Genomic DNA, 26,157 nt, shown 5'->3' with positions numbered 1-26,157 from the left:
GTCTTCAAAACCGTTTTGTCCCGATACACCCATGTAGGCTGAGTGTATGTAGGCTACAGTAAAAAAAAGAGGCAATTTTTGTTCCTGTCCATTATCCAACAATCTGTAGCCAACGTGGCAATAGCTCTGAAAGCGATCCCACTCGATAGTTAAAAATAGCTTTTGATAAAAAAAATGTAATAAAACAAGAATCTTTCGAGATTTCATCTCCTACACCATGTATATATGCATAGTCCATCCATGTTCTGGTACAGTGAATATTGTCGCCTACATACAGTACACACAGTGGAGACTGAAAACAGCTATACCGCGTCCTCTCTGAGTGTAGGCCTATAGGCCTAGCCTACTATAGATTCCTGCATTGCACCACAGATAACGGACCACGTTATACGTACGTACTTGTCAGAACCGAGGGTTTCAGAGTCCTATTAAGTGATGAGGAGGATATAGAGCAGCTCTGCAGGGCCTGCTAATGCACAGTAAATGTGACGGGTGGGTTGAATTGGTGAGTTATGCAAGGCTTTCAGATTCAGAGCCATCGGTGCTTTTTAGAGCGATACTTTGGCACGTTGCGTAACACACTGTGCTCCTCGCGGTTGTCCGCGTGTGGAACACTATCACTGACTCACAACAGGTGAAGAAGTACTGTTGATCTGGACGGCACATTTTGATGTAGTTTTAATTGGTCATGTAGTTTCTTTAGTTTTAGTCAAATGATTCAGTTTAAGTTTAAAATGATAATATCGTTGCTGTTGGGAGGAAACCTCCTGACTACATTTTTGAGGTTTTTGATAAAAAAAAAAAAAAATCTGTGCTTATTGAACACCCATTACATCTTTGTGTTGTTTTGAAAATATTGAACCAATGGAAAGTGGTAAATAAAGCTTTGGACAAAACCTCTTAACTCCATTGGACCCTCAAACTGTCTGCTAAAGCAGCTATAACTCCTCTCCCCTCTCATGCAAGTCATTGACAATATTAAAATCACAACACTGTTTTCAAAATAGAAGGATTTTTTTAATTTCCTGAAAAATGTATATTTTTCATTTCCTGAAAAATGAACATTTTGGAGTATCCTATGGGTATACGTCAGTGGTTCCCAAAGTGGGGTCCGGGGACCTTGAGAGAGTTCCACTGAGAGAGTGTACATATATGGACCCCCTAACGGGTCCATTTGGTTCCATTTGTATGCACTCAGAGTTATAAATTAACTTAGATTTTACAATATACATTGGGGTCCCAGAGATAGAAATGCCATTTAATGGGGGACCGTAGTAGCCTATAATTCAGGTCAAACCTGGGGGTCCTTGAAATTAAACGGGTTGAGAATCACTGCTAGAGCCGTAAAATATCTTCTCTTATGGGGGGTCCGCAGGCTAATGAGTATCATTTTGGGGTGTGTGTGTGTGTGTGCGTGTGTGTGTGTGTGTGTGTGTGTGTGTGTGTGTGTGTGTGTGTGTGTGTGCGACGGTGTGCGTGTGCGTGTGCGTGTATGTGTGCGTGTGCGTGTGCGTGTGTGTGTGCGTGAGCCATCAACCCCACACAGCTTGAAACTCTGGCACATGACCGCTCAGCCTGGCGGGTCACATGGGCCAGGGCAATCTCACACATGACATAAGCGACAGCAACCAGCAAAGGAGGTTGGAGAGACATGCCACTGCCCAGCGACACCGGAGGGAAGCCGGCATTCCTCCAACGGACGGGATCCCCTGCCCGTTGGCTTTCAAAGTTTGCAGGATTGGCCCGTTTTGAACAAAAAGGCTCAAATCATGAACGCAGCGTGCAATTTACGTGAAATCTTTCACTGACTCTCCTACTAGGCTGTGGAATATATCCCACCCTTTTCAAATTGTCCTGTTATAGCGCCACCAACAGGTGGATTTTTGCTAAACACATTTTTGGAACAAAATGCCTCAAATCATCCAATTGCCATCCAAGGCGTAAGAAGAAATGGCACCCTTTTCACATTGGCCTATTATAGCGCCACCAGGAGGCCACAACCTGATCTGCCCTGGTGGAGACCTGTGCCCCGAGGGGCATTTTATCTACCGTAGTTACAACTGTTTTAATGTTGATGATCTACGAACTGATGTTTATTAAAGGGTTTCATGGACAATTTATTTGTTCTGTACGTGCCCGCTAAATGCCTCCACACCTCAAAATAATATGTTACGACGAGATGCAGAATTGGTGTTGCTGGGCATACTGTATAAGCTCGTTTGTTTGTTGCTTTCCATGTCTGTATTGTGCATGGAGGGCCAGTGGAAAGAAAATCCCATTTCTCATCCCAGCTTTCAAATGTATAAAAGTTCAAAAAGAAAAGAAAATGACGTTCCTGCACCACCATGACGTTCCTGCACCATCCTCCATGACGTTCCTGCACCACCCTCCATGACGTTCCTGCACCATCCTCAGGTCAGTGGCATGACGTTCCTGCACCACCCTCCATGACGTTCCTGCACCACCCTCCATAACGTTCCTGCACCACCCTCCCTATAGCTCCCATTCCTTTCACTGCTGTTTCTGCTCCTCGGTATATGTCAGTGACCGGCTCCTCCCGGCACAGAATTATAGAGGCCTCAGGGAAACCCCTCTGGATTGGATGATAAGATAACCGCTGTATACGAACAGCGGGTCAGTGAGAGCGCGCTGCACACACATGACTCATGTATGTACTGTATATACAGCACTGTACTGTACGTCCGCATGCGTTTGCGTTGGTGGTGTAATGATGTGTGTTCAATGTAAATGTTAATGTGATCTTTTCTCGTCTTTGTTACAGAGTTGCACCGTGCAGTAACAGACAAGGACAAGTCTTTGCCACACGGACACAAGATCTTGTTGCAGATCTCTGTTGGCGTAGATTCTTAAAAGCTCATATTTATTTCCTACTAATTACAGTACATGCAATTATTAAGAACATTTTATTATGTTTTGGGGGGGGGGAAGTATATAAAGAGACAGCCATGCAGCACAAATAAACAGATATGGCTTTTTTATTGAATAGGAATGGATATTGTAACAATAAATCAAAGAAAACATGTACACCTATCAACATGTCGGATTGTTTGCTCTCTTTTTTCTTTTTACAAATTCAAACAAACAAATAAATGGACCTTAAATCTAAAACATTGCATTTAAATACAGATTGTAAATAAAAAATATATATATACGTATATGCAGAATACAGAGCAAAATTAGACCAATAAAACCATAATGACACGTACAAAAAAATGTACTTTCAACATTGTGTTTCAAAGACAAAACAAAAAAAAGCTAACAGACAAACAAACAAAAAAACACATCTTGAATGATGTGAAATGCAAGTGGTAAAATGTACCTAATTGTTTTTACAGTATACCTTTTTTTTATTTCATTCAGATAACAAATTAATCTATTCACAGAATATACAACTCAATAAACGTTTTATCCACCAGTTGCTTTCGAGTGTGTGCTTCATTGTAAGGGCCCTGCAGGTTATTATAAATGGCTGTTTATAGCTTTGTGTTATTTTCTCAGTGTTTTGACTCATTCACAGTACAGGGTTTTTAGCACATCTCTCTCCTGCGTGGCCAGCCTGTCAGTTTAAGCCCATGTAACACACGCACACACATGAACAATACCTCTTCTTATAATCGCCTATACTTCCATGAGCAGTTCTTTACAAAATCATCACAGAAATATAGAAGTTGTTTTCATAGATCATAGAACCAGAGGAGAAAAAAAAGGCTGAGCGCAGGGCCATTTTATAATACTGCAAAACCGGAAGGGCTTTTATTTCTGACTGAGAGAAATCTTTGGTCAACATTAGCATTTATGCACACAACCAAAACAGCAAAAAGACAAAGTCGAACAAATCCACGTGGATCATCACATGACACCAAAAAACAATAACTTATTGATCAAGTTCACAACACGTTAGCTTTGTAAGAAAAGAAAAAAACCAAATAGAAACATTTTTTTATTTGTTTGCAATAAAGACCGTAGTCTGAAAGAACTAAATCACACACATCTAAGAAGATACTTCACGGCTGCTTTAAAATAAAATCTGAACACAAGTGTGCATAAATTCACAGGGAAAATGTGGGCAGTCGACGTTGAGGACACTGAACAAAAAAATAAAATTTGATACAGTTTGATGACTAAGCTACTGATCACCCCGAACAGTACAGTACACAATACAAGGTTATTCCTCTGAATCTGAGTCACTGTACGGTTTGACCTGTAAGGAAAATAAATCTTAATGCATACTGCATAGAAATAAACAATCTATTCAGGTAAGTTGAGCTGAGGTGTAATGTTTATATATGTTTTCCGGATGACACAGGCTTACAAACGCTGTACCGTTTTAAGGGTGAGGAATGGTTAATTTTCCAGTTTAGGTAAAAAAATCTTTTGATTGTTCTTTACAGTATCAGAGGTGTAAACACAGACATGTACATAAGACTTGCATAAGGATGCATGTGTTGATCGGTCAGGAGGAGAGCAACAATCGCCATTGTATATTTCTGAGATAAGAAAATGTGTCAAGAAAGGAAAAGATAAAATAAAATGAATAAAAAGGGAAACAAAAATAGTGGCCTTAATCGTAACATTTGCTCTTCATAATCTAAATTCAAAGCTTTACTAAACACTAAAACACCCCTTTTACACTTTTACCCAAACAATGACAACAGTATGGACAACAATAATGGAATGCAAAAAGTGCTATCTGGAAAATCCTGTTTTCAAAGAAAAAAGAGTGGAAAATAAAAGAGATAGAGGGGGGGGGGGACGGAGGGACGGAGAGCACAATGAGGGGAACCTGTGTGGTGCGTTCGCTGAAGTCCATAGTTTCTTTTAGTCGTGGTCCAGAGAGGTCCCGGAGCTGCTGAGCGCTAGGTTCCTGTGGAGGTTGGGGTTCTGGCTGTGTCTGTTCCTGCTCCGCACCGACGAGAAGGACGTGTCGCAGCCGGGGACCTTGCACTTGTGGAGCAGCCGCAGGTGCACGGTCTTGTAGTGGGCCCTGAACGTGCCCTTGTTGCTGTACACTTTCTGGCAAACGTGGCAGGTGATCGGAGAGCCGCTGCCGCCACCGCCCCCCTGAAGAAGTGCCCCCTGTCCTCCCCCTCCTCCTCCCCCCGCCCCGGCGCAGCCCAGGGTCCTCCCCTCCTCCCCGCCGAGCTCCCCCCCCTGGCTCCCCGGCAGCAGCAGCCGGCCCCCGACTCCCCCCAGCCCGTCGCAGCTATCGTCACTGTCGTCCATCGGGAGAGCCTCCATCATCTCCTCCTCGTCCTCGTCCTCCTCCAGCCCGTCCCCTTCCTCGCTGCCGGCTCCGTCCGAGTCCCAGGAGGAACCGCGGAGGGCGGGAGGAGGAGGAGGAGGAAGAGGAGGCGCCGACGAGGAGGTGCTCAGGTCCAGGACAGCCCCGATGTCCTCTCCCCCTCCTCCTCCTCCCTCTCTCTCCCCTCCTCCTCCTCCCTCGATCCCCGCGGCGCGAGGGGACGTGTCGGCGCTGTGGGTCATCTTGCTCATGGGGTACACCAGGCCCATGCGGTTGCGGCCTCCCCTGAAGATGACCGAGGTCTGGGTGGTGGAGTCTCGGTGTGGGAGGACGTCCCCTGCAGTCCGCTGTCCATCCGGACAGAAGTCCAAGCCCAGGAAGTCTCTGTCTCTGTCCGCTCCTCTGCAGTGAGACAGGGGCGAGTAGACCGGCCTGTACGTGTCTTTGGTCAGCAGCTTGTGGTGAAGGTTGAGGTTCGCACTGTGTCTGCGACGTGGGCATTATGGAGAAAGAGCGTGTCACTGTACAGGTAGAATATTACAATACGAAATACAAAAGTATTGAATGTACAAAAGCCACAATGACTGACTGTCAATCAATCATCTGACTTGTATAAAGTACTTAGTACTTGGACTACCTTTTTTTACTGACCAAAACTAAATAAAAACGAATTAAAAACTAAGCTCTAATACGATATAATATAGGACTAAATATATTGACAATTTCGTCAACAAATAAAAACTAGACTAACATGTTAGGGAGGGACTAGTGGAGAAGAGATCCAGTTTTAACATTATATGTTTGGTTTGCGCTTGGGTGTTGCGCTCTGAAAATATAGCAGATCTACAATAGCCTCACATAGCCTGGGGCTAATTGTTTTTGCAATGGCAGATTCGCAAGGCTAGATCTACAAGCTCACAATATTACCTGTCTGTTTATATTGCATTGTAGTGGTTTCAAAGATAATCGATTCAGCAATAATGCATTGCGAATATATAATTCTAAATAAAATATGTTGTTCAGTATATCTGACTGCTGACCATGTTGTGCAGTAATATAGAAAATTGTGATGCATTGCAATGCATCGTAGAGTCAAATTGAATCAAATCGTTACCTGGTGAATCGTAATGTAATTGATGGACTTGAATGGACTTCTGAATTCTCTATTACATTGTTTGCTCTTTGTTTTTGTTTTTTAATACTTGTTAGACGTGCTATAATATAAATAAATACATTTTGAGCGGGGTCGAGCGTGTACCTGTCTCGGCTCCTGCGCGAGGGGAAGGCCGCGTTGCAGCCGTCCACCGCGCACATGTGCATCTCCTTGAGGTGCACGTTGCGGTAGTGCATCTTGACGCTGTACGGGTTCTTGAAGGTCTTGCCGCAGATCTCGCAGTGGTGCGGGAGGAGCTCGTCTGACTCGGGGTCCTCCAGGTGCGACAGCCCCCCATCGCCGCCGCGGTCCTCCGTGACGCCTCCTCCGTCCCTGTCGCCACTGCCGCGCTCCGACAGGCTCAGTGCCACGCCGTTCCTGCACTCTGCACCCTCCTCCTCCTCCGCCTCCTCCTCTTCCTCCTCGCGGTCCAAGTCGCTGCACGTCTTGTTGGAGTTCACGGCCTTAGGGCTGTCACGGTTACAACGTTTAAGTTGACGATTAATTGTCATACAAATAATTAGTGATGCACAATAGAGCGTCGCAGTCCTGCCCCCTTTCAGAAATGAGGAAATAATTCCCCATTCATTTTTCCCTATAGACGTCAGCAAAAGTATTTATTTTAAAGACCTTTAAAGCCTCGGACAAAGCCAACAGCCGAGTTGATTTTTTGGGGGGCCGAACAAATAATTAGAAAGAAGAAACAAAGGGCAGGGTACAACACTTTTTTTGTCTTTCTAATTATTTGTCCTGCCCTATTTCTTTTGTTTATTGTCATGATTTGTCAACTTGGCTGTTGGCTTTGTCTGAGGCTTTAAAGGTCTTATACTTATACTTATCTTATACTTATACTTTTTGTAACGTATGGGGAATTATTTCCTGGTGCTTCGTCGTTCTGAAAGGGGGTGGGGACTGCGACGCTCTATATAATCGGTGGTGCATCGAAATCGGCTGTATCGGCCATAAAAATGCCATATCGGTATCGCATTGGTCTAAAAAATTATGCTGATTATTTTCACTGATATAGATGACGCAATAATAATGTGACCACCATAGCTTACGCAGAGCAGCCAAAACTAAATTTCAAGTTCAATATAAAGCTAATAATAATAAAGTAATATATCGGAATCGTCCGATATGACCGTGAAAATAATTCGGATATCGATCATAATTTCAATATCGTGCATAACTTTATTTTAATTGTGTCGTCATGGCATTGAACATTGGAACATGAATAAAAATATGTAATGTAATGTTTTTGGCTTCGTAATAAAAAATGGCAAAGGGCAGCTTTGACGAATAACCAAAATATTCAAAGAAATGACTTTCAACTTAAAAAACTAAATAATAATAACAACAACAACAACAACAACAACAATAATAATAATAGCTTACAAGCTTACATTTTCAGCTTTTTTTTTTTACTATTTGCAAATGTAAAACATGGATACGATTATGCCAAACAATTGCGATTATATCTCAAATAATTGCGATCAGACGATATTTATGTATAATAATCATGACAGGGCCTTCTTACTCGCACTCTGGCTCGGCGGTCTCCTCGGCGGCCGGCTCGCGGAACAGAGCTCGCCGGTCGGCGTTGATGGGCTCTCTGCCGCGCTTGAGGGAGTCGCTGAAGTCGTGGTGGTGCGTCGGTTTGTTGACGTCGTCGTCGTCGTCGTACGGCGAGGGCGCGCACGCCATGATGACGCCCGCGTCGAGACGCCGGCGCTGCCGCTGCGCCATCGTCTCTCCGTCCTCCTCCTCTTCCCTCAGCAGCGCCCCCTGGTGGTGGTGGTCCGGCTTCATGTCGTGCTCCTCCTCCTCCCCCGGGGTCTGTCTGGAACGCACGCGTCCTCCTGAGGGATGGGATGATGGGACCGCATGACAATTACAAGGGTTTGTCCCGATACGATCACGTGATCGGAAATCGGGAGGCCGATCACGTCATTTTCAAGTGATCGGAATCAGATTATTTTGTCTATGATTTCAGTTCTATTTTTTTCTTTTTTTGTTCAGTTAAAGGACCACTTCACCACTTTTCAACCGATCTTCATATAATAGGTCCTCAGTAATAACCATGATAAAATGGCACGATGTCTTTCTACTCAGTCTGTGTCTCATAGGAGGGCTGTGGGCAGTTCAGAAACCGTCTTCCAGTGACATCATCATTAGGCAGATTCTTTTTTAAACAAGAATTTTTGACAAAAATGTTTAGATTTTCATTATCGCGAGAATGATGGCTTCCATTTTCGCATTGCAACTTTTCAGGACTAGAAAGCCTGCCGTTTTTATTAGCTTGTATTCCCCATCGATGATGTCACTGGAAGACGGTTTCTGAACTGCCCACAGCCCTCCTATGAGACACAGACCGAGTAGAAAGAAAATTGCGCCATTTTATCATGATTATTAGTGAGGACCTATTATATGAAGATAGGTTGAAAAGTGGTGAAGTGGTCCTTTAAGGAAAATGTTTTTATTTTAATTTTTAAGTTTTATTTCGCTAAAGTTTTCGTGGGCTGTGAATCTTTGGGTGTCCCAAAATTTGATTCCGATTCTTGGGGTCACGATTCAATTCAAAATCGATTTTTTTTTTTTTTTAATTCAAAAGCATTTTTTTTCCAGATTCAAAACGATTCTCTATTCAAAATGCTATTTTTGAAAAAGCATGAACATGTGGTGCAAAGCTTTGAATATATATTCTTTCAGGGAGAACGTTTTTAACTAAAATCTTTGCCTCTGGGAGGGGGTCCCTGAAACAACACATTTCCAGATTTGGGTCGGCGGCCAATTTCATAATATTTGTTGGGGTCCTTGACATGAAATATTGAGAACCACTGATGTAGAAACATGAGGTTTTTCAGAAAAAAATACATTTTAAAAATTCATTTTTTTTTAATTTTTCGACGTCAGGCCTAAATGGGTTAACTACAGTGATATAACCTCTTACCGTCGTAGCCCTCCCTGTCCCTGAGGATCTGTCCCTCGTCCTCAGAGCTGCTGCCCGGGTGGCGCTCCGTGCCCTCGTCCCTCTCCACCATGGCCTCCTTCTCGATCTTGATGGGCATGCTGGACTTCCGGGACTTCTTCTTGGGCACGGGGTGGTGGTGGTGGTGGTCCGTGTTGTTGTTGGCCATGCAGGACTCCATCATGGGCGTGGTGGCGGCGGTGGCGGGCTTGAGGGGCACGGAGGAGGAGAGGAGGGGCAGGGAGGGCAGGGTGCCCGGCGTGTTGGCCAGCTCGGCCGGAGTCACCAGGCTGCGGTAGAACGGCAGCACCGGCTGCACCGTCTTCAGGTTGGGGAAGAGGATGCCGCCGCTCTGGCCCATGCTGCGTGCACGGGGAAGGACCATTTACATTACAGTTCAGCAGACGCTCTTAACCCATTCTGACCTGAGATCAGATTCTAGAAATGTCTATTACATCCTGACAGTTTCATTATTAATCCATTCTGACCTGAGATCAGATTCTAGAAATGTCTATTACATCCTGACAGTTTCATTATTAATCCATTCTGACCTGAGATCAGATTCTAAAAGTGTCTTTGATTTTTCAAAAATAGCAGACCTACAAGCTCGTATCGCGCCACTCGGTGGCGCGATATGAGCTTGTAGATCTGCTATTTTTCAATAGCTAAAGCACGACATGATGCCAACACCAAAATGGGTTCCCGTTCAGAATGGGTTAATCTCTTTATACATAGCGATTTACAGTAAGCAAGACGAACAAACGGTAATACATGAAATACATGAACAAAATAAATAGTCATCAAGAATCATAAGGAAGCTAAGAACCTGACATCCGTCTAACAGTAGAAAACTGTACAGTAAAGTTATGCGTAGACACTATAGAGTAGTACTGTATGTCTATTGTCTACATAACATGCTAACATCTAAATTACATAAGTTGAGCCTTTGCATACGCCTGTAAGGTGTGCTACGGGCCAGGTTAACGAAAACTAACTAAACAACAAAAAACTATTTGAACTGAATTAACTGAACTAAATAAAAAAACTACAATATCAAAAATAATCGATAACTAACTGAAACTGTATTGTGTGTTTACAAAACTAACTAAATCAAACAGAAATCATAGACAAAATGCCCTTAGTTTCCATTTATGTATAAGGCAAGCTAAGCTTAATCTGTAACTGAAGATTGAGTTTTTATTACACGATACTTACAGACGGTCGATAAAACGACACTAAAACCAATAAAAAACTAAAACTATTAAACATAAAAAAAAAAGAAAACAAACTTAAAATAAACTAAAAATAAAAAATCTAATGATCAGACGATTCATTTTCGATAATCATGTTATAGATAATCAAGCTTTTTGTCTTGTTCTAGACCTTTTCTTTATACTATGCAATCATGTTATCTGTAAATCATATGTATTGCATTCAAATATTTAGTTGTTGTTTTGTTATCCACAGGTTGAGGCCTCGTATAAGCCCTTTGGGCTTCTTGGCTCCTCCTATCATTTATTATTATAATTATTTCTACGTATCTTCCCTTTTGTACTGTTTTTATACTGTGCTAAATTAAAATAAATCAAATTCTCACCTTGGGAAGGAGGAGGAGCTGTGCAGCTTGTTGTGTCCGGGGTCCACGTGGCTCACCATGTAACTGGGCACGGCCTTGTGGCTCTCCAGTGCGGACGACGCCGGGACACAGCCGCCGTAGTCGGACCTCTTGTTGTCCGACTCGGAGCCCTCGTCCCCGGACAGGCCGCCGCCGCGGAGGTCCTTGTCGCGGTTGTTGCGGTTCATGGGCATGTGCAGCCGCGGGTTGGGGTTGGCGCTGTGGCGGTTACGGCTGCGCAGAGAGCTGAACACCATGTTGCAGCCGTCGATGGTGCACTGGATCACAGATAAAAACCTAATCAAATCACGTTCATTAAGCCCTGAGGTCGATTCTAAACGTTTGCCTGTTATCTCTCCTAACAGGGTACCAACATCAATGCAGAATGGATAGTGGACAACATCTTATCTTAATGACAACAAAATATTCTTTCGTTTTGGGTCTGCGAGGCTAAATGTCGTCAAATGGTGGTTCCGTGGCTCAAATGCCGAATAAATAATGGGCCTTGATATGAAAAGGGTTGAAAACCCTGTTGGTCCATTCCGAACTTTGTACACAAATAAAAGGGTCTTAAAATGTATTCTTTTCATTTCAAGGCCAATTTTTATTTGAGCCACGGGCCACCATTTGATGAGATTTAGCTGCTCTCAGACCCAAAACTAAAGAATATTTTGTTCTTCTACATTATCTAATTGTGTAGACTTCTTGTAAATGAAGTAATGCAGAGGATTAACAATAATGTAACTCTTGAGAGCGTAAAATGAAACCAAATGAACCCTTTGCATTTTACAGTTGGTTACCAACAGTCCATCATTTAGCTGGGGACCACCTGGAACCCACTCAAGGAACACTGGTCGAAAACCACTGCATTAGATCATTGACACTGGGTGGAAAACTAGGTTACAAAATTGTAAAAAAAAAAAAAAAAAGTATAGTTGTGCCTAAACCTTGGGGATGTGTCTAAACCTTGGGGTTGTGTCTAAACCTTGGGGTTGTGTCTAAACCTTGGGGTTGTGTCTAAACCTTGGGGATGTGTCTAAACCTTGGGGTTGTGTCTAAACCTTGGGGTTGTGTCTAAACCTTGGGGTTGTGTCTAAACCTTGGGGTTGTGTCTAAACCTTGGGGTTGTGTCTAAACCTTGGGGTTGTGTCTAAACCTTGGGGTTGTGTCTAAACCTTGGGGTTGTGTCTAAACCTTGGGGTTGGGCTCAACCTTGTGCTTGATCTTGAGGTGCACTGCGTTGTAGTGGATCTTCAGCGTTCCCTTGTCGTAGAAGGTCTTCTCGCAGGCGCTGCAGTAGACGCGGCCCTTCCTCAGGCCGCTCCCCATGCCTCCCGCCCCGCCGCCGCCGCTGCCGCCGCGGTCCAGGCCGCAGCGCAGCTTGGTCTCGGGCGACATCTGCATGACCTCGGAGCTCATGGAGGGCGTGCAGGGAGTGGACGGACCGTCCGAGTAGTTGTCACTGCATGGCGGGGGGGAAGCAAAGGGTTGTTATTAAATGGATTTATGAAAAAAAAAAAAAAAAAAAAAAATCAATCAATATCTTTTTAAATGGTATATTTAGTTTTTATTACACAATAATGCTTGCATGATTTTGAATTCTGCATCTGACAAATAACCCCCAAAAAAAGAAAAAACTAAAACCAATAAAAACAAAAAAAAAGGTCCAAACTATACGGTAACTAAAACTAAACTACGATGAACTACAAACTGGACTCTTGTTCTGACCTGGTGGGGAAGTCCTCCGCCTCCATCTTGGTGCTGATGGAGAGGCCGTCCATGCCGTTGTCCCGCTCTCGCTCCAGGTCGGAGGTGAAGGAGGCCGAGCTGGAGCCCAGCAGGCTGCTCTCTGTGGGCGGGTGGGGCAGAGACACCGCCGGGCCGTCGGTCCTCCCATGGACGTCCCCCCGCGGTCCACCCTGTCCCTGCTGCTCGTCCCCGCGTCTCGGACCCTGCAGCGGCTCCATCTGCAGCGTGCGGGGGGGGGGGTGTTAAATTAATATATCGAGGATACGATAATCCTGTCGTGGCTTTATAACAAACGGACAATCGGAAATCAGTTTCTGTCTGAGAGTTACGATATAATAACGATAAAAAGCCACTACAATTTTTTTAATTAATTTGGAAACGTTCTGACAATATATTTGTCAAAACTGTGGCCTCTAGGACTTCGTATCGTGATATACGTTATCGATCGTTAGTTTGTTTGCAATGCCCAGCCCTTTGGTATCGTGACCTCTGTAGGGAGTTCAACAAACCATGTTGTGCAACCCAGATTTGGCACACACAAGGGACTATATTATTTCTCTATGATGATTTCCTGTTTTTGGCTATATCGAAGTGCTATTTGCACGTCTCTAGATTATGATGATGATTATGATTATGATGAATTGAACATGGTGGACCCTATTGTAAACAAGTGTAATGCTTTATGGCAGGGGTGTCAAACTGGTGATCCGCGGGCCGTCGTCTTCTGCGGCCCGCCTGCCTCAAGCAAAAAAAAAAAAAAAAAAGAAGTAGGCTAATAAGTAAGGTTGCATGATATATCGAACATGTACCTTCATCAGAGTGGAGAATATAAGTATAAATCAAGTTGAGCAAAGCCACTCTTCTCTGCCCCTCTCTCTAACAGACACAGTTAACGATCGCTTGTTAAGTGCCTGCCAGACAGACAATCAGATGAAATGAAGGCAGGTGTAGAGTAGAGTGTAGACTAGTGAACTGAACATGTTCTCTTTATATCAAGTACTTCATACCAGCCCCTTATGAAACTACTTCTCCCCGACAGATAGATAGATAGATAGATAGATATAGCAGTGACTGACTGAGACATCGAGCGTGCGTCCGCAACTGGTTGTGGCCCCCATCAAGTGACCTTTTGACCAATCGCCCACAGATCACAGTTTTTGTATTGAGTTGTGCTTGAAATGTACTGTAATTCTCCAATCTGTTAATAATGAATCTTTCAATCAATTAAAGTGAATAAATATTTAAATCAATCAATATTGCGATACATATATCTACGGTGAGGTACCCACCACTAGCGGGGGGTTGTGCTGGGAGGAGGGGTTCTGCTGCAGCAGCGGGGCCCCCGGGGGGCCCGGCACCGAGCCCAGGAGGGGAGCGGGGACGGAGCCCAGCAGCTGGAAGGGCAGCATGAACGCCATGCTGTTGATGAAGTTCTCAAAGTGGTGCACGTTGTTGTTGTTGCTGCTGTTGTTGTTCAGCTTCTCTATCTTGGGGGTGAGGAGGTTGGGGTTGCGCGGGGCGCTGCGCTCGATGAAGGTGCGTATGTCGGAGTTGGTGCGCGTGCTGGGCACCAGCACGGCCTGGCCCTCCTTGTCCTGCAGCGCCATCAGCTCCACGATGGACTTGGTCTCGCCGAAGCGCAGGAACTGCTGCAGCGTGGCGATCTCCTCCTCGAACGTCATGATGGCCCAGCGGTCCAGCACCTTCCCGGCAACGTCCTGCGAAACACAGTTCACTTCAGTTTCAGTTTCACTTTCACTTTCAGTTTCACTTCACTTCACTTCACTTCACTTCACAAACAGGGGTTCCCGTCCTGAATGGATTAATATACCTTATTAGAGCAGGGGTTCTCAACCTGTGGGTCAATTTCTTTTGGGCGGGTCCCCAAATTATTATTATTATTATTTTGAAATGTAAAATGAAGAGTTTACATAGTACACATACATATACATGCATAAACTTTCCTTAATGATTAGATCCGGTCTCAGTATTCATTCATGATATATGATCTTCTCTATTATTAAGGCTATAGACTAGAGAGAGGTATAGCCACAGAATGTGGCCCGTGTGACAAAGGGCCACGGAGTGAAGTAGATTGAAACTGCGGTGAAAGACAGAAGGGGGGTTTAAGGGTGTCATTAGCATTAAGCTCATTCATATTCATAGTGTGGGCCAGATGACTGTATAAAGACAGACTGACAGGCTGGGCTAAATGGAGGAGTCACATGGAGAGTTAATGCAAGCAGGCAGCGCAGCACACGCAAGCACGTGACGCAGCGCACGCACGCACACATACACAGCACTCACACACACACACACACACACACACACACCCTCACACACACACACACACACACACACACACACACACACACACACACACAGGGAGTGCTCATTACACAGTCACTGTGTGTTTCATGTCGCAGGTTCATTTCTCTTCATTTAAATCACGTGGATTTAGCCCCTCTCTCCATCAGCACAATATCAGGACATTGAGAACACACACATACAGTACATACACGCATGTACAGTACACAGTGACACAACATACTCACACAGGCTATAGTCTGAGCACAAATAATCTCCTATAGGGTTAGGTTAGGGAAGGATGCATTATAAACTCCTCACTGTCGTCCTATAGGGTTAGGTTAGGGCAGGATGCATTATAAACTCCTCACTGTGAGGAGACTTTTAATAAAAGTCGTCCAATGTCGACCTTAGCAGAACAAGAGTTAAGTAAATGTTACTTTCCACCACTGCACATATACAGTATACACGCACGCACGCACGCACGCACGCACGCACGCACGCACGCACGCACGCACGCACGCACGCACGCACGCACGCACAAGATGGAAGGGAGATCAGAGGGCGCCTCACATTGATCAAGTGGGTCCCCCCCCCCCCCGCCCAGCCCAGCCCAGCCCGGCCCGGCCCGGCCCCGGCAAAGATAATCACATGTGAGTTGGAACGGGGCATCTTTGAAAGTCATGGGCGCGCTCGCGGCTGCGTGCCGTAACCATGATTAATATTTCATCACAGAGCATTCATTGAGGCGCCTGTCGAGTATTCAGACTCTTCGCTGGCCATTAGACGAGCAAACATGAATTAACCCATTAAGACCCTGAGACCAGGTTCTACTAAATGTCTTCTAGATCCTGACATTTTTCTTCTTCTTAATTTCTTTCCTATATCAGTGGTTCCCAAACTATTTCACGTCAAGGACCCCCAGAATTATCTGTGAGTGCAGCGTGCAGCGCTACGAGCTTGTAGATCTGCTATTCTTTGAAAAAACGTGAAAATGTGGCACAAATCTTTTGAATATATATAATTTATTAACTCAAATCTTTGCTTCTGGGGGGGTCCCTGGAACAACATATTTTCAGATGGGGGTCGGCGGCCAAATCCAGATATTTCTGGGGGTTCTTGACATGAAAAAGGTTGAGCACCAACTGACATAGAAACATGAGGTTTTTCAGAAAACTGTGGATTTAGAAGACATTTGTTTTAGAATCAGCCTCAGGTCTAAATGAATTAAACGCAGCCCCAGTCTGAATACTTGATGATGTTATACTAATCGAAGTGAGGGAGAGGCTTGCATATGGGATGACGTTACGCCTGGGCCGGGCCGTTACGGGGGGGGGTTTCGGGGGCCCGGGCCGTTACGGGGGCCCGGGGCCAGCAGCAGCCGGAAAATCTTGGCTGTAAAATAAAATGTAATAAAAAAACATTTCTTTAGAGGGTTTTAATGCGACGGTACACACACATTTAACCAGTTGACAGTTTCTCCAATATTATTTTCCAAATGTAAAAAGGTGAATTGCCTTCTGTCTGTTATAGAGAAGTACTATATATTTGCTCGATAGTGGGCTCGATAAGAACCCGGCACCTCGATAAGGTGCTCGTTATCAATAAAAATGAACGAGCTCCATCCCTATACACGCTCACACACGCACACGTGCACGCACACGCACAGCCACACACACACACGCACACACACCTGCAGGACGTATCCTCGTATGTAGTCCTGCAGCGTCCAGTCCAGAGCGTTGAGGATCTGGATGACCTCCTCCTGCTTCAGGACGGAGAACAGGCGGTCCAGGAGGATCTTGAGGCGGACGGGGATGGCCTGCGTCCCGTACAGCATCAGGCTGCAGATGTCAAACACCACGTTGGAGTGGACGATCTCCACCTGGCCGCTCTGGTACATGTGGTGCACCTTCAGCTTGCTCAGGGCTGCATGGGGTGGGGGGGGGTGTATACATACAAAGTAGTTATCATGAATGATACGTATAAGCTAATAACGTAGCACTGTAATATCGATATAAAAACTATGCATATACTGTATACTCAGGGGCGGCCTTAAGGATCGGGAGGCCCCGTTCATGACGTCATAATTTTAATAATAATAATAAAAATAAAAATAAAAGGGGGGGGGGGGGGGGGTTTGTCAGTGTGTATTATCGGACTTCAAAGCATGAACAGCATACACAGCCAAGTAGAAAATACACAAAAGCAGCTTGCTTGATTAAACATTTTTTTTTACTTTAAGGTATAACTGGAAGGCAGCATAGGCTATACAATGATGCAATCGCAACTGTCAGCGCTGCTAGTGCAGTGACTGCACACACTGGGAAGTGGGAACAATTACAACCAAACAACACAATATACGTATTACTACTACTACTATTTCTTTTTTCAAAAAAAAAAAAAAAAAGAAAAAAAAAAAAACTTTTTTTGGGGAGGCCCCTGGAGACTCGAGGCCCGTTTCAATTGAAACGATTGAAACATATATAAGGCCGCCACTGTGTATACTATATTGGTCTATGTTTACATAAAATGCTATAAGTCTACATAAACTGCCATCTAAGTCAACATAAAATGCTGTCTAAGTTACATGTGTTGGGATGCGGATTAAACAAAACACGCCTTTACGGCCCTGTCACCCGGGACAAAGTAAGGTCATTCTGTCTTAACGTATGTGGCACTTAAGCTGTTTTAATTAAGTCACTTAGACCTGAGGCTGATTCTAAAAAGTCTTCTAAAATCCTCAGAGTTTTCTGAAAACCCTATGTTTCTATGTCAGTCGTTCTCAAACATTTTCATGTCAAGGACCCCCAAAAATATAATTATGTAATTGGCCGCCGACCACCATCTGAATATAAATATGCTGTTCCATCAAAGCTTGTAGCACGGCACTCGATGCGTCGCTATGAGCTTGTAGTCGTAGATCTGCTATTTTTCAACGTCGTATCCCAGTTGTGTTACTTCATGAACAAGGGAAAATATAGGGTGGAAAGGTAAGTGGTGCATTTCTATAGCTCCTTTATCCAAGGCGCATATAAAGAGATTGTGCATTACATTCACCTATTCACACACACACAATTGTACACCTTTAGATTGTGCATTACATTCATCCATTCATACACACATTCACACACCGATGGTGGAGGAAACCATGCAAGGCACCAACTTGCACATCGGGAGCAATTAGGGGTTCAGAGTCCTGCTCAAGGAAACTTCGACACTAACTCTGGGGGAGCCCACAGGGATCGAACTGGGAACCTTGCAGTTCCCATCCGGTCACTCCTGAGCCACTGCCGCCCCTTACTCACTCACTCAGTCACACGCACGCAGGCACGCAGGCACTATACCCAATAGTATACTCAGTTAGATATATATTTTCCAATAGTTTTTCTACTTAAGGTGTTGTGTGCCAGCCTATAGTGTTAGTGCCTCCCAGAGTGTAGTTTTCTCACCGTGAGCTACCCAGCCATGCTTGCAGTTCTCACACTGTCTCCTCTTCAGCTTCCCAGGCTTGAAGCTGTCACAGTTACAGTTGACCAACGTGCAGCAGATAGCCTGTTGAGAGAGTGCGCGCACGCACACACACACACACACACACACACACACACACACACACACACACACACACACACACACACACACACACACACACACACACACACACACACACACACACACACACACATTTGGGTAAGCATTTTTACAGTACACATTGTCAAATCTCGAGTGGCGAAAGTTAGAATTTATCTGTGTAGCAGCGGTTGTACAAATGGGAGTTTGCAGTAACACGCAGGCAGGCGCACCATTAAATGACGGTAAAGCACATTCTCTAGTGTAACATTGCAATTAAACAACAATTACCCTTAAAAAAAACACACTCTCTCTCTTATTCACGGAGACAAAAGAAGGCACCACAGAAACAACACGGAAACACGCATCGCTGTGTGCCTTCGTTCTAAATGTACAGGTTGTGTGTGTGTGTGTCTCACTTGGACACACGATATTCACGGAGACACGACGACAACAACGACATGGACGGCGTGGTGTATACGACGCGAGTGTGAACGCAGGCAGGCAATTCTAGTTGAACACGTTCACAGACACACGTACACCAGTCCACGTGAAAACAGTGAAGAACAAGGAAAGACTGCTTTCATTCACTATATGCTCCACACCAGTGATTTTCCATTATGCCATTATATACTGTATATAATATTTTGTTATCGTTGGATACAATTTTGTCCACAATGCCATGCTGTGTTGCATGTCGGTACCAGAGATAACTGGTAGATGTTGATCAAAATAACAATTATTTTCAATTGTGATGTTTAACAAAAATGTAAATCCATTTGGTTTCATTTTACACTCTCGAGAGTTAAAGATCTATAATGGTCCATTTGGTAAACTCTCCGTCATTTAGCTGGGGACCACCACCTGAACCCCCTGCTCAAGGACCACTGGTTAAAAACCACTGCTCCACACACACACGGAACAAACTCCAGGACTCTCTGAAACTGGTCCGATGGGTCACCATATAGAGACATTTACAGTAGGGTGATTCTCGAGGACACACTATACACGGTGACCGAACCTGGTTCACGTAATGCTATTATTTATTTACGTCGGTGACATTGTAATGTTGTTCAAATGTTTGTTAATGTTTATTTTCAATATACGTATTGTGTTTTACCTGACCAGGGCATCCATGGGCCCGGGCCGGCCTAGTGGTCCAGGCACCTATAGGCTCCTATAATGCAGCCTGGCGCATGGCGGGTTCCCCCCCCCCCGTCTCTCTCTGTCCTCGTTTCCTGTCTGTCCACTCAGTCTATCAATAAAGGAAAAAAGCCCCACAAATGAAAAAAAGGAAAAAACTAAAAGAGAGCGTTCTCTCAATGGGCTTTCCTGAATAAATCAAAGAAAACAAAAAAAGAAAGAAAGAAAGAAAGAAAGAAAGAAAGAAAGAAAGAAGTCATTTTGTTCGAGTAGGCCTATACGTTTCTTTCTCTCCTGTCTTGCCCTGTGACAACAGTAGGGTGTGTCTGTGGCAATGATACAGTGTTTGAGCCTGTACATCCCCCTTTAAAAAATAATACTATAATAATAATAATAATAATATTAATAATAATAAAAATGAATGGCATTAATGAGACAGTCTCTCTCTCTCTGTCTCTCTCTCTCTCTCTCTCTCTCTCTCTCTCTGTCTCTCCCTCTCTCTCTCTCTCTCTCCCCCTCTGAGCGAGCTCGCACTGCCAAATCCACCATTTACACAAGCATGGAGCCTGGGGAGAAGCATCATCAGATTTATGATCAAAGCCAACGTTGTTAGCCCTACATGCTAAACCACAGAGTTGCCGGCCGCGCTTTGCTAGCACTCTCTCTCCCTCTTTCTCTCTCTCCCTCTCCCTCTGCATCTATAATGCATGATCAGCAGAGCCTCAGTAATACATGAGTGGCATGCTTTAGCAAAGACCTGTAACTGGGTTTCTACATCAGGCTAACACAGAAGAGGAGGAGGAGGATGATGAGGAGGAGGATGAGGAGAGATAGAGGAGGAGGAGGAGAAGGAGGAGGAGGAGAGATAGAGGAGGAGGAGAGATAGAGGAGGAGGAGGAGGAGAGATAGAGGAGGAGGAGATATAGAGGAGGAGAGATAGAGGAGAGATAGAGGAGGAGGAGGAGGAGAGATAGAGGAGGAGGAGAGATAGAGGAGGAGAGATAGAGGAGGAGGAGGAGGAGAGATAGAGGAGGAGAGATAGAGGAGGAGGAGAGATAGAGGAGGAGAGATAGAGGAGGAGGAGAGATAGAGGAGGAGAGATAGAGGAGGAGGAGAGATAGAGGAGGAGGAGGAGGAGGAGGAGAGATAGAGGAGGAGGAGGAGGAGGAGGAGGAGGAGGAGGAGGAGGAGGAGGAGGAGGAGAGATAGAGGAGGAGGAGAGATAGAGGAGGAGAGATAGAGGAGGAGGAGAGATAGAGGAGGAGGAGGAGGAGGAGGAGGAGGAGGAGGAGGAGGAGGAGGAGGAGGAGGAGGAGAGATAGAGGAGGAGGAGAGATAGAGGAGGAGAGATAGAGGAGGAGGAGAGATAGAGGAGGAGGAGAGATAGAGGAGGAGGAGGAGGAGGAGGAGGAGGAGAGATAGAGGAGGAGGAGAGATAGAGGAGGAGAGATAGAGGAGGAGGAGGAGGAGGAGGAGGAGGAGGAGAGATAGAGGAGGAGGAGAGATAGAGGAGGAGAGATAGAGGAGGAGGAGAGATAGAGGAGGAGGAGAGATAGAGGAGGAGGAGAGATAGAGGAGGAGGAGGAGGAGGAGGAGGAGGAGGAGGAGGAGAGATAGAGGAGGAGGAGGAGGAGGAGAGATAGAGGAGGAGGAGGAGGAGGAGGAGGAGGAGGAGGAGGAGAGATAGAGGAGGAGGAGAGATAGAGGAGGAGAGATAGAGGAGGAGAGATAGAGGAGGAGAGATATAGAGGAGGAGGAGAGATAGAGGAGGAGAGATATAGAGGAGGAGGAGAGATAGAGGAGGAGGAGGAGAGATAGAGGAGGAGGAGAGATAGAGGAGGAGGAGGAGGAGGAGAGATAGAGGAGGAGGAGGAGGAGGAGGAGAGATAGAGGAGGAGGAGAGATAGATAGACGCAAGATTTTACACTTGGTTGCATGCTGAAAATAGTAGATCTACAAGCTCACACAGGGCAACATCCAAGCGCAACCAAGCATAAAATGAATTGTCTTTTAGTTCTACTGGATCTCAATTCAACTAATCAAATGATTCCCGAGCACGGCACGGCTGCGGCTCACCGATCCAAGAGATGGATCAAAGGCGGAGAACAAATTTCACTTTGGTAACGTGTGTGACAAATCGTACGTCTTTGACTTTGACATGTCCCTCCCTAAAGCTGTGTTCACACGGGCAGAGACAAAGATACATCTACCTTTTAATTTCAATGGAAGCCAGCGACGTGAAGCTACAAAACAAATCCGATGTTTGTAGCTGTACAAAAGACACAAAGATGCAAAGCTACAAATAAGTTGAACTGGCTTCTTTCTTTAGTACGACCACGTAGGTAGGTCCTCTCAATCGATGCCTGTGTGTTGATTCCCACAGTACAAGCTTTTTGGCCCGGGAGTTCTTGGTGTCAGTGGCAGTGGCCACGCAGCTAGTTTCTTTTCTTTTATATTTTTTATCCCGCGATTTTGTAACCCATTTTTGTGTCAATTTTCTAATGTGGTCCTGGGCTCTACACACCCTCCGCCAACCTAGTCCCCATATATGGTGACATGGGGAGAGCAACGGACTTGAACTCATGCTTCCTTCATGCCTGAGTGTCCAAGTTGCTTTCCCTGGTTGGACATTATTCCATTTATTCCATTCCATTTATCCCAACCAGTTCCTTTCCCCTCCATCAGGCGCCCCGGCTGGCCAGGGGGAGGAAGTTTAGAGACCAGGATTACTGCATGTTTTTTGTGAGCGTACCTACCCTAGGGGACACGGGGAGAACATGCAAACTCACAGGAAGGCCCTTTCGCCTAACCCGCCTTCGGGTATGGGCACTGATGATGTGGGGGAGGAAACACACCCCCAGCACCCACAGCTACCGAGCTGGAATCGATCCCAGGACCTTCTAGCTGTGAGGCGACAGCACTACCAACTGTGCCCCCGGCCAGCTAGTCTCATCTTCCTCACTGCTATCTTCTCTGATACACTTGGTAATGCCCCGTACAGACGCTTGTTGGTGATGTCCTGCTCGTCCTGGTTGATGTTCAGTACCACACGTTAACATTCTTGTGTTGTAGAGCTTGTGTTGGTGTCCAGCATTCACAGCCATAGAGGACAACAACAAGCTTCCACCAGAGGGGGCTAAAGCCCCCCCCCCCCTGGAGCCGTCCCTGGTTATGAGCTACTTCCTGTCAAGAAATTCCTTGCAGATGATTATTTTTCTAAGTGTCAGAGTTTGGAAGCTCTCCTGCTGCCCCCTGCATTATATGTGCAAATTCTAAACAGGTGGTTCACATGGGCTGTTGAGTGATGGTCAACGAGCACTTCCAAACTCCAGCACTTAGAAGAAAAATCATAAGCAAAGAATTTCTTGACAGGAAGTAGCTCATAACATGTCTACCATTGTTTAGTTTTTTATTAAACAAACACATTGCAGATAGAAAGAGGATAATTCAAGCTTTCCGTACAGCTGCAATGTTGGTGAGTCTGACGTTATTTAATACAATTACATAGGACTATTCTGTTTGGATGTATGGGCTGTCTATGGGAAGTTGCACCTAGGTAGCACCTTGTTGGCAAGATGGCAGCCATGTGCATATCATCAATCTATGGCAACTTGCGCTACTCCCCATCTCAAAATATGTAGTTCCATGGACCCCCCCCCCCCCCCCCCCCCCCCCCAGAAGCAAATATTTTAGTTAAAAATTTCATTTTGTGTGCCACGCTATGAGCTTTTAGATCTGCTATTTTTCAATAGCTAATAAAGTATAACATAATGCTTAAAACTTTAATATTTCATCATAACCTTTCACAAAAAATAAATAAATAAATAGATGGGGGGGGGGGAATCCGGGGTGAATAACGTGCATATTATTTTAAAAATATTCATTTATTTTTATTTTTTTTAAGTTGGGAACTTCTCTTTTGGTCCACCCATTCCTAAGACATGTGAGTGTGTCCAGTAAAGAAACAAATAAAAAAAGTCCATTGTGGGTGTATGGGATTTTTCTCCATCACACTATCACTAGTAAACACGGGTGAAATTCACCTGAACACCTGCCTGTCGAAAAATACAGCTTTGGGCAGGGAAATAAAACCTACCTTTAATGATGTCACTGAGCATCATGAAGGTACTGAAAGACCCGCCCACCTCAGACATCAGCAACATTATGAAAACTAGAAATTTCGCAATTTTAAAAAATTGCAGAGTGTGGTTGCCGCAGTGGCTTACATATGCCCCTCCCACTAGTATTGCCAGCCAATTACAATTTCAAGTCACGCCTTAGATCATGCGTAAGTCATTCGGAGGGGCTTTAACCCCCGAAATTCATGTTTTTGCGACAAACGGTTACATTTCTCGCATTTGCGGCGCCCCCTATGGATGAAAATGGAATTGCTTTTAGAACTTGGTCGATTGAACCACCCCGGACATGTGATTCAAATTTGGGATGGATTGGACATTCCGTTCGTGATTTATGGCATTTTTGTGATATAGGCCCCTCCTACTAACTTCGGAAGACGATTACGGCCGAACGATACGCACTACCAAAATTCTGCAGTTGGTGATTTAATCGGATATGTCCAGAGATCATGTGTGCCGATTTCTGTGAGATTTGGACAAAATCTGTAGGAGGAAAAGCAAAAAGTGTGTTTTGGACAAAATTCAAAATGGCGGAAAATCCATCATGGCGGAAATGGGCGTGGCCTATATGGGGAGATGCGTCATGACCCAAGGAATCCAGGGGAAAAAATATTTTGATTTTACGACCTACGGTTCAAGAGTTATAAGCCAAAAGGTAAAGTGGGCTGTTATAGCGCCACCATGAGGCCGACCTATAAAATTATAATTTTAATTAATTTTCGTCATAATTAAGAAATATCCCTAAAAGTTTTGTAACTATAGTGATTACAGTCTCCGAGGAAAAAATACTTGAATGTGATTTTTTGCCTTTTCCCATTCATGTCAATGGGGAAATTTAATTCACTAATAAATTCATATCAATTAAACTATACAACATTTCTCTTAACAAAATACAAGCACACGATTCCCGATTTTTCCGGTGAATTTGACATATGGCTCAAGTGCGTACAGCGTACAGTGTGGGAGGTATAAAGCGACAAAAAAAAGACTAGTGGAATAATACTACGAATAATAATAATAAAGTGTTACAATTACTAGAGTCTGGTTGCCCCTTTTGGGGCAACCACACTAATGACAAAAGGTTGATCTGAGCAGGCCAACTAGTCTGCATTTAGCCCCTCCAACTCCACTAGTGACTACTGACTAGGGATGGAACTCCAAACCCCACATACCCAAAGAACCCGGCTCCATAAGCCTGATCGATATGGTGCTCGTTATCAATACAAGTTAACAAGCTCCATCCATACTATAGTGAACATAATGAGTCATTTAGCCCTTCCCACTCATTTATATGAACGAAGGAAGTATACCCCTCCCACACACACTCACTCACTCACACACACACACACACACACACACACACACACACACACACACACACACACACACACACACACACACGCACACGCACACGCACACACACGCGCGTGCGCGCACATGCACACGCACGCACAGTCGCACACGCACCAATCCAAAGTGGAGAAGAGATCCGGTAGAACTCGGTGTGGTTGCACTCACTCAGGTGTTGCACACTGAAAATAGCAGATCTACAAGCTCAAAGTCAAAGTCGTATACGATTAGTCACACATTACCGCAGTGAAATGTGTTCTCCGCATTTGACCCATCTCATGGAGCTCTTTGTCTTTGGTATGACCCGGCTGGGGATCGAACCCCCGGCCTCCCAGTTTCAGGGCGGACACTTTAACAACAAGGCTGGTCTACGACGTGTCCTAGTGGGAGATTATCTGCCATTTTCTGCATGCAATCAAAGTGTAACAACTGGCATCAACAAAGCCCGCCATGCACACACACACACACACACACACACACACACACACACACACACACACACACACACACACACACACACTCGGGTATGGGCACTGATGACGAGGAGGAGAGAACACGCCCACGACCTTTGGCCTGCGCTAGAACCCCAGGCTGTGACAGAGCAGTCTCATTCTACTTCCTGGACTTTAAACAGTGTCTTTATTTCCTGATAAAGCACGATGCTGTGAAGGAAAATATAATGAAAACTATAAACAACACTTTACAGGTCCATTTTTACATTGTAATCTTACAGTTCAACTACAGTTATAGTTGCTTTGTCCGGTCCCTGCATGGTTCCTTCCACTCACATCCTTCTTCCTCACACTCTGTTTGATCTCATTTAAAGGCGTATAGTGAAATGAAAATGACGTTTTTCACACTTTTAGACCATATCCGTGGTCCATACAACAGTTTTTTTAATTA

General features: G+C 44.8%; 1 protein-coding gene across 1 annotated transcript in view; it reads right to left on the bottom strand.

The window, feature by feature from the left end:
- Nucleotides 1–2,978: 2,978 nt before the first annotated feature.
- Nucleotides 2,979–26,157, bottom strand: part of bnc1 (basonuclin zinc finger protein 1) — a 35,329-nt gene continuing 12,150 nt past the window's right edge. The window contains exons 2-11 of the mRNA XM_083759513.1: nucleotides 18,508–18,610; nucleotides 16,749–16,984; nucleotides 14,038–14,466; nucleotides 12,728–12,966; nucleotides 12,212–12,461; nucleotides 10,982–11,277; nucleotides 9,367–9,746; nucleotides 7,954–8,275; nucleotides 6,522–6,887; nucleotides 2,979–5,749 (exon numbers count right to left, since the gene is read on the bottom strand). Coding sequence (XP_083615639.1) covers nucleotides 4,840–5,749; nucleotides 6,522–6,887; nucleotides 7,954–8,275; nucleotides 9,367–9,746; nucleotides 10,982–11,277; nucleotides 12,212–12,461; nucleotides 12,728–12,966; nucleotides 14,038–14,466; nucleotides 16,749–16,984; nucleotides 18,508–18,610 — 3,531 coding nt within the window. The 3' untranslated portion in view covers nucleotides 2,979–4,839. The remainder of the gene's footprint in view (nucleotides 5,750–6,521; nucleotides 6,888–7,953; nucleotides 8,276–9,366; nucleotides 9,747–10,981; nucleotides 11,278–12,211; nucleotides 12,462–12,727; nucleotides 12,967–14,037; nucleotides 14,467–16,748; nucleotides 16,985–18,507; nucleotides 18,611–26,157) is intronic.

Source organism: Protomyctophum parallelum, assembly GCF_964188405.1.
Source record: "Protomyctophum parallelum genome assembly, chromosome: 2".
Classification (NCBI taxonomy): Eukaryota; Metazoa; Chordata; class Actinopteri; order Myctophiformes; family Myctophidae; genus Protomyctophum; species Protomyctophum parallelum.
This window is presented reverse-complemented; position numbering and strand designations above follow the sequence as displayed.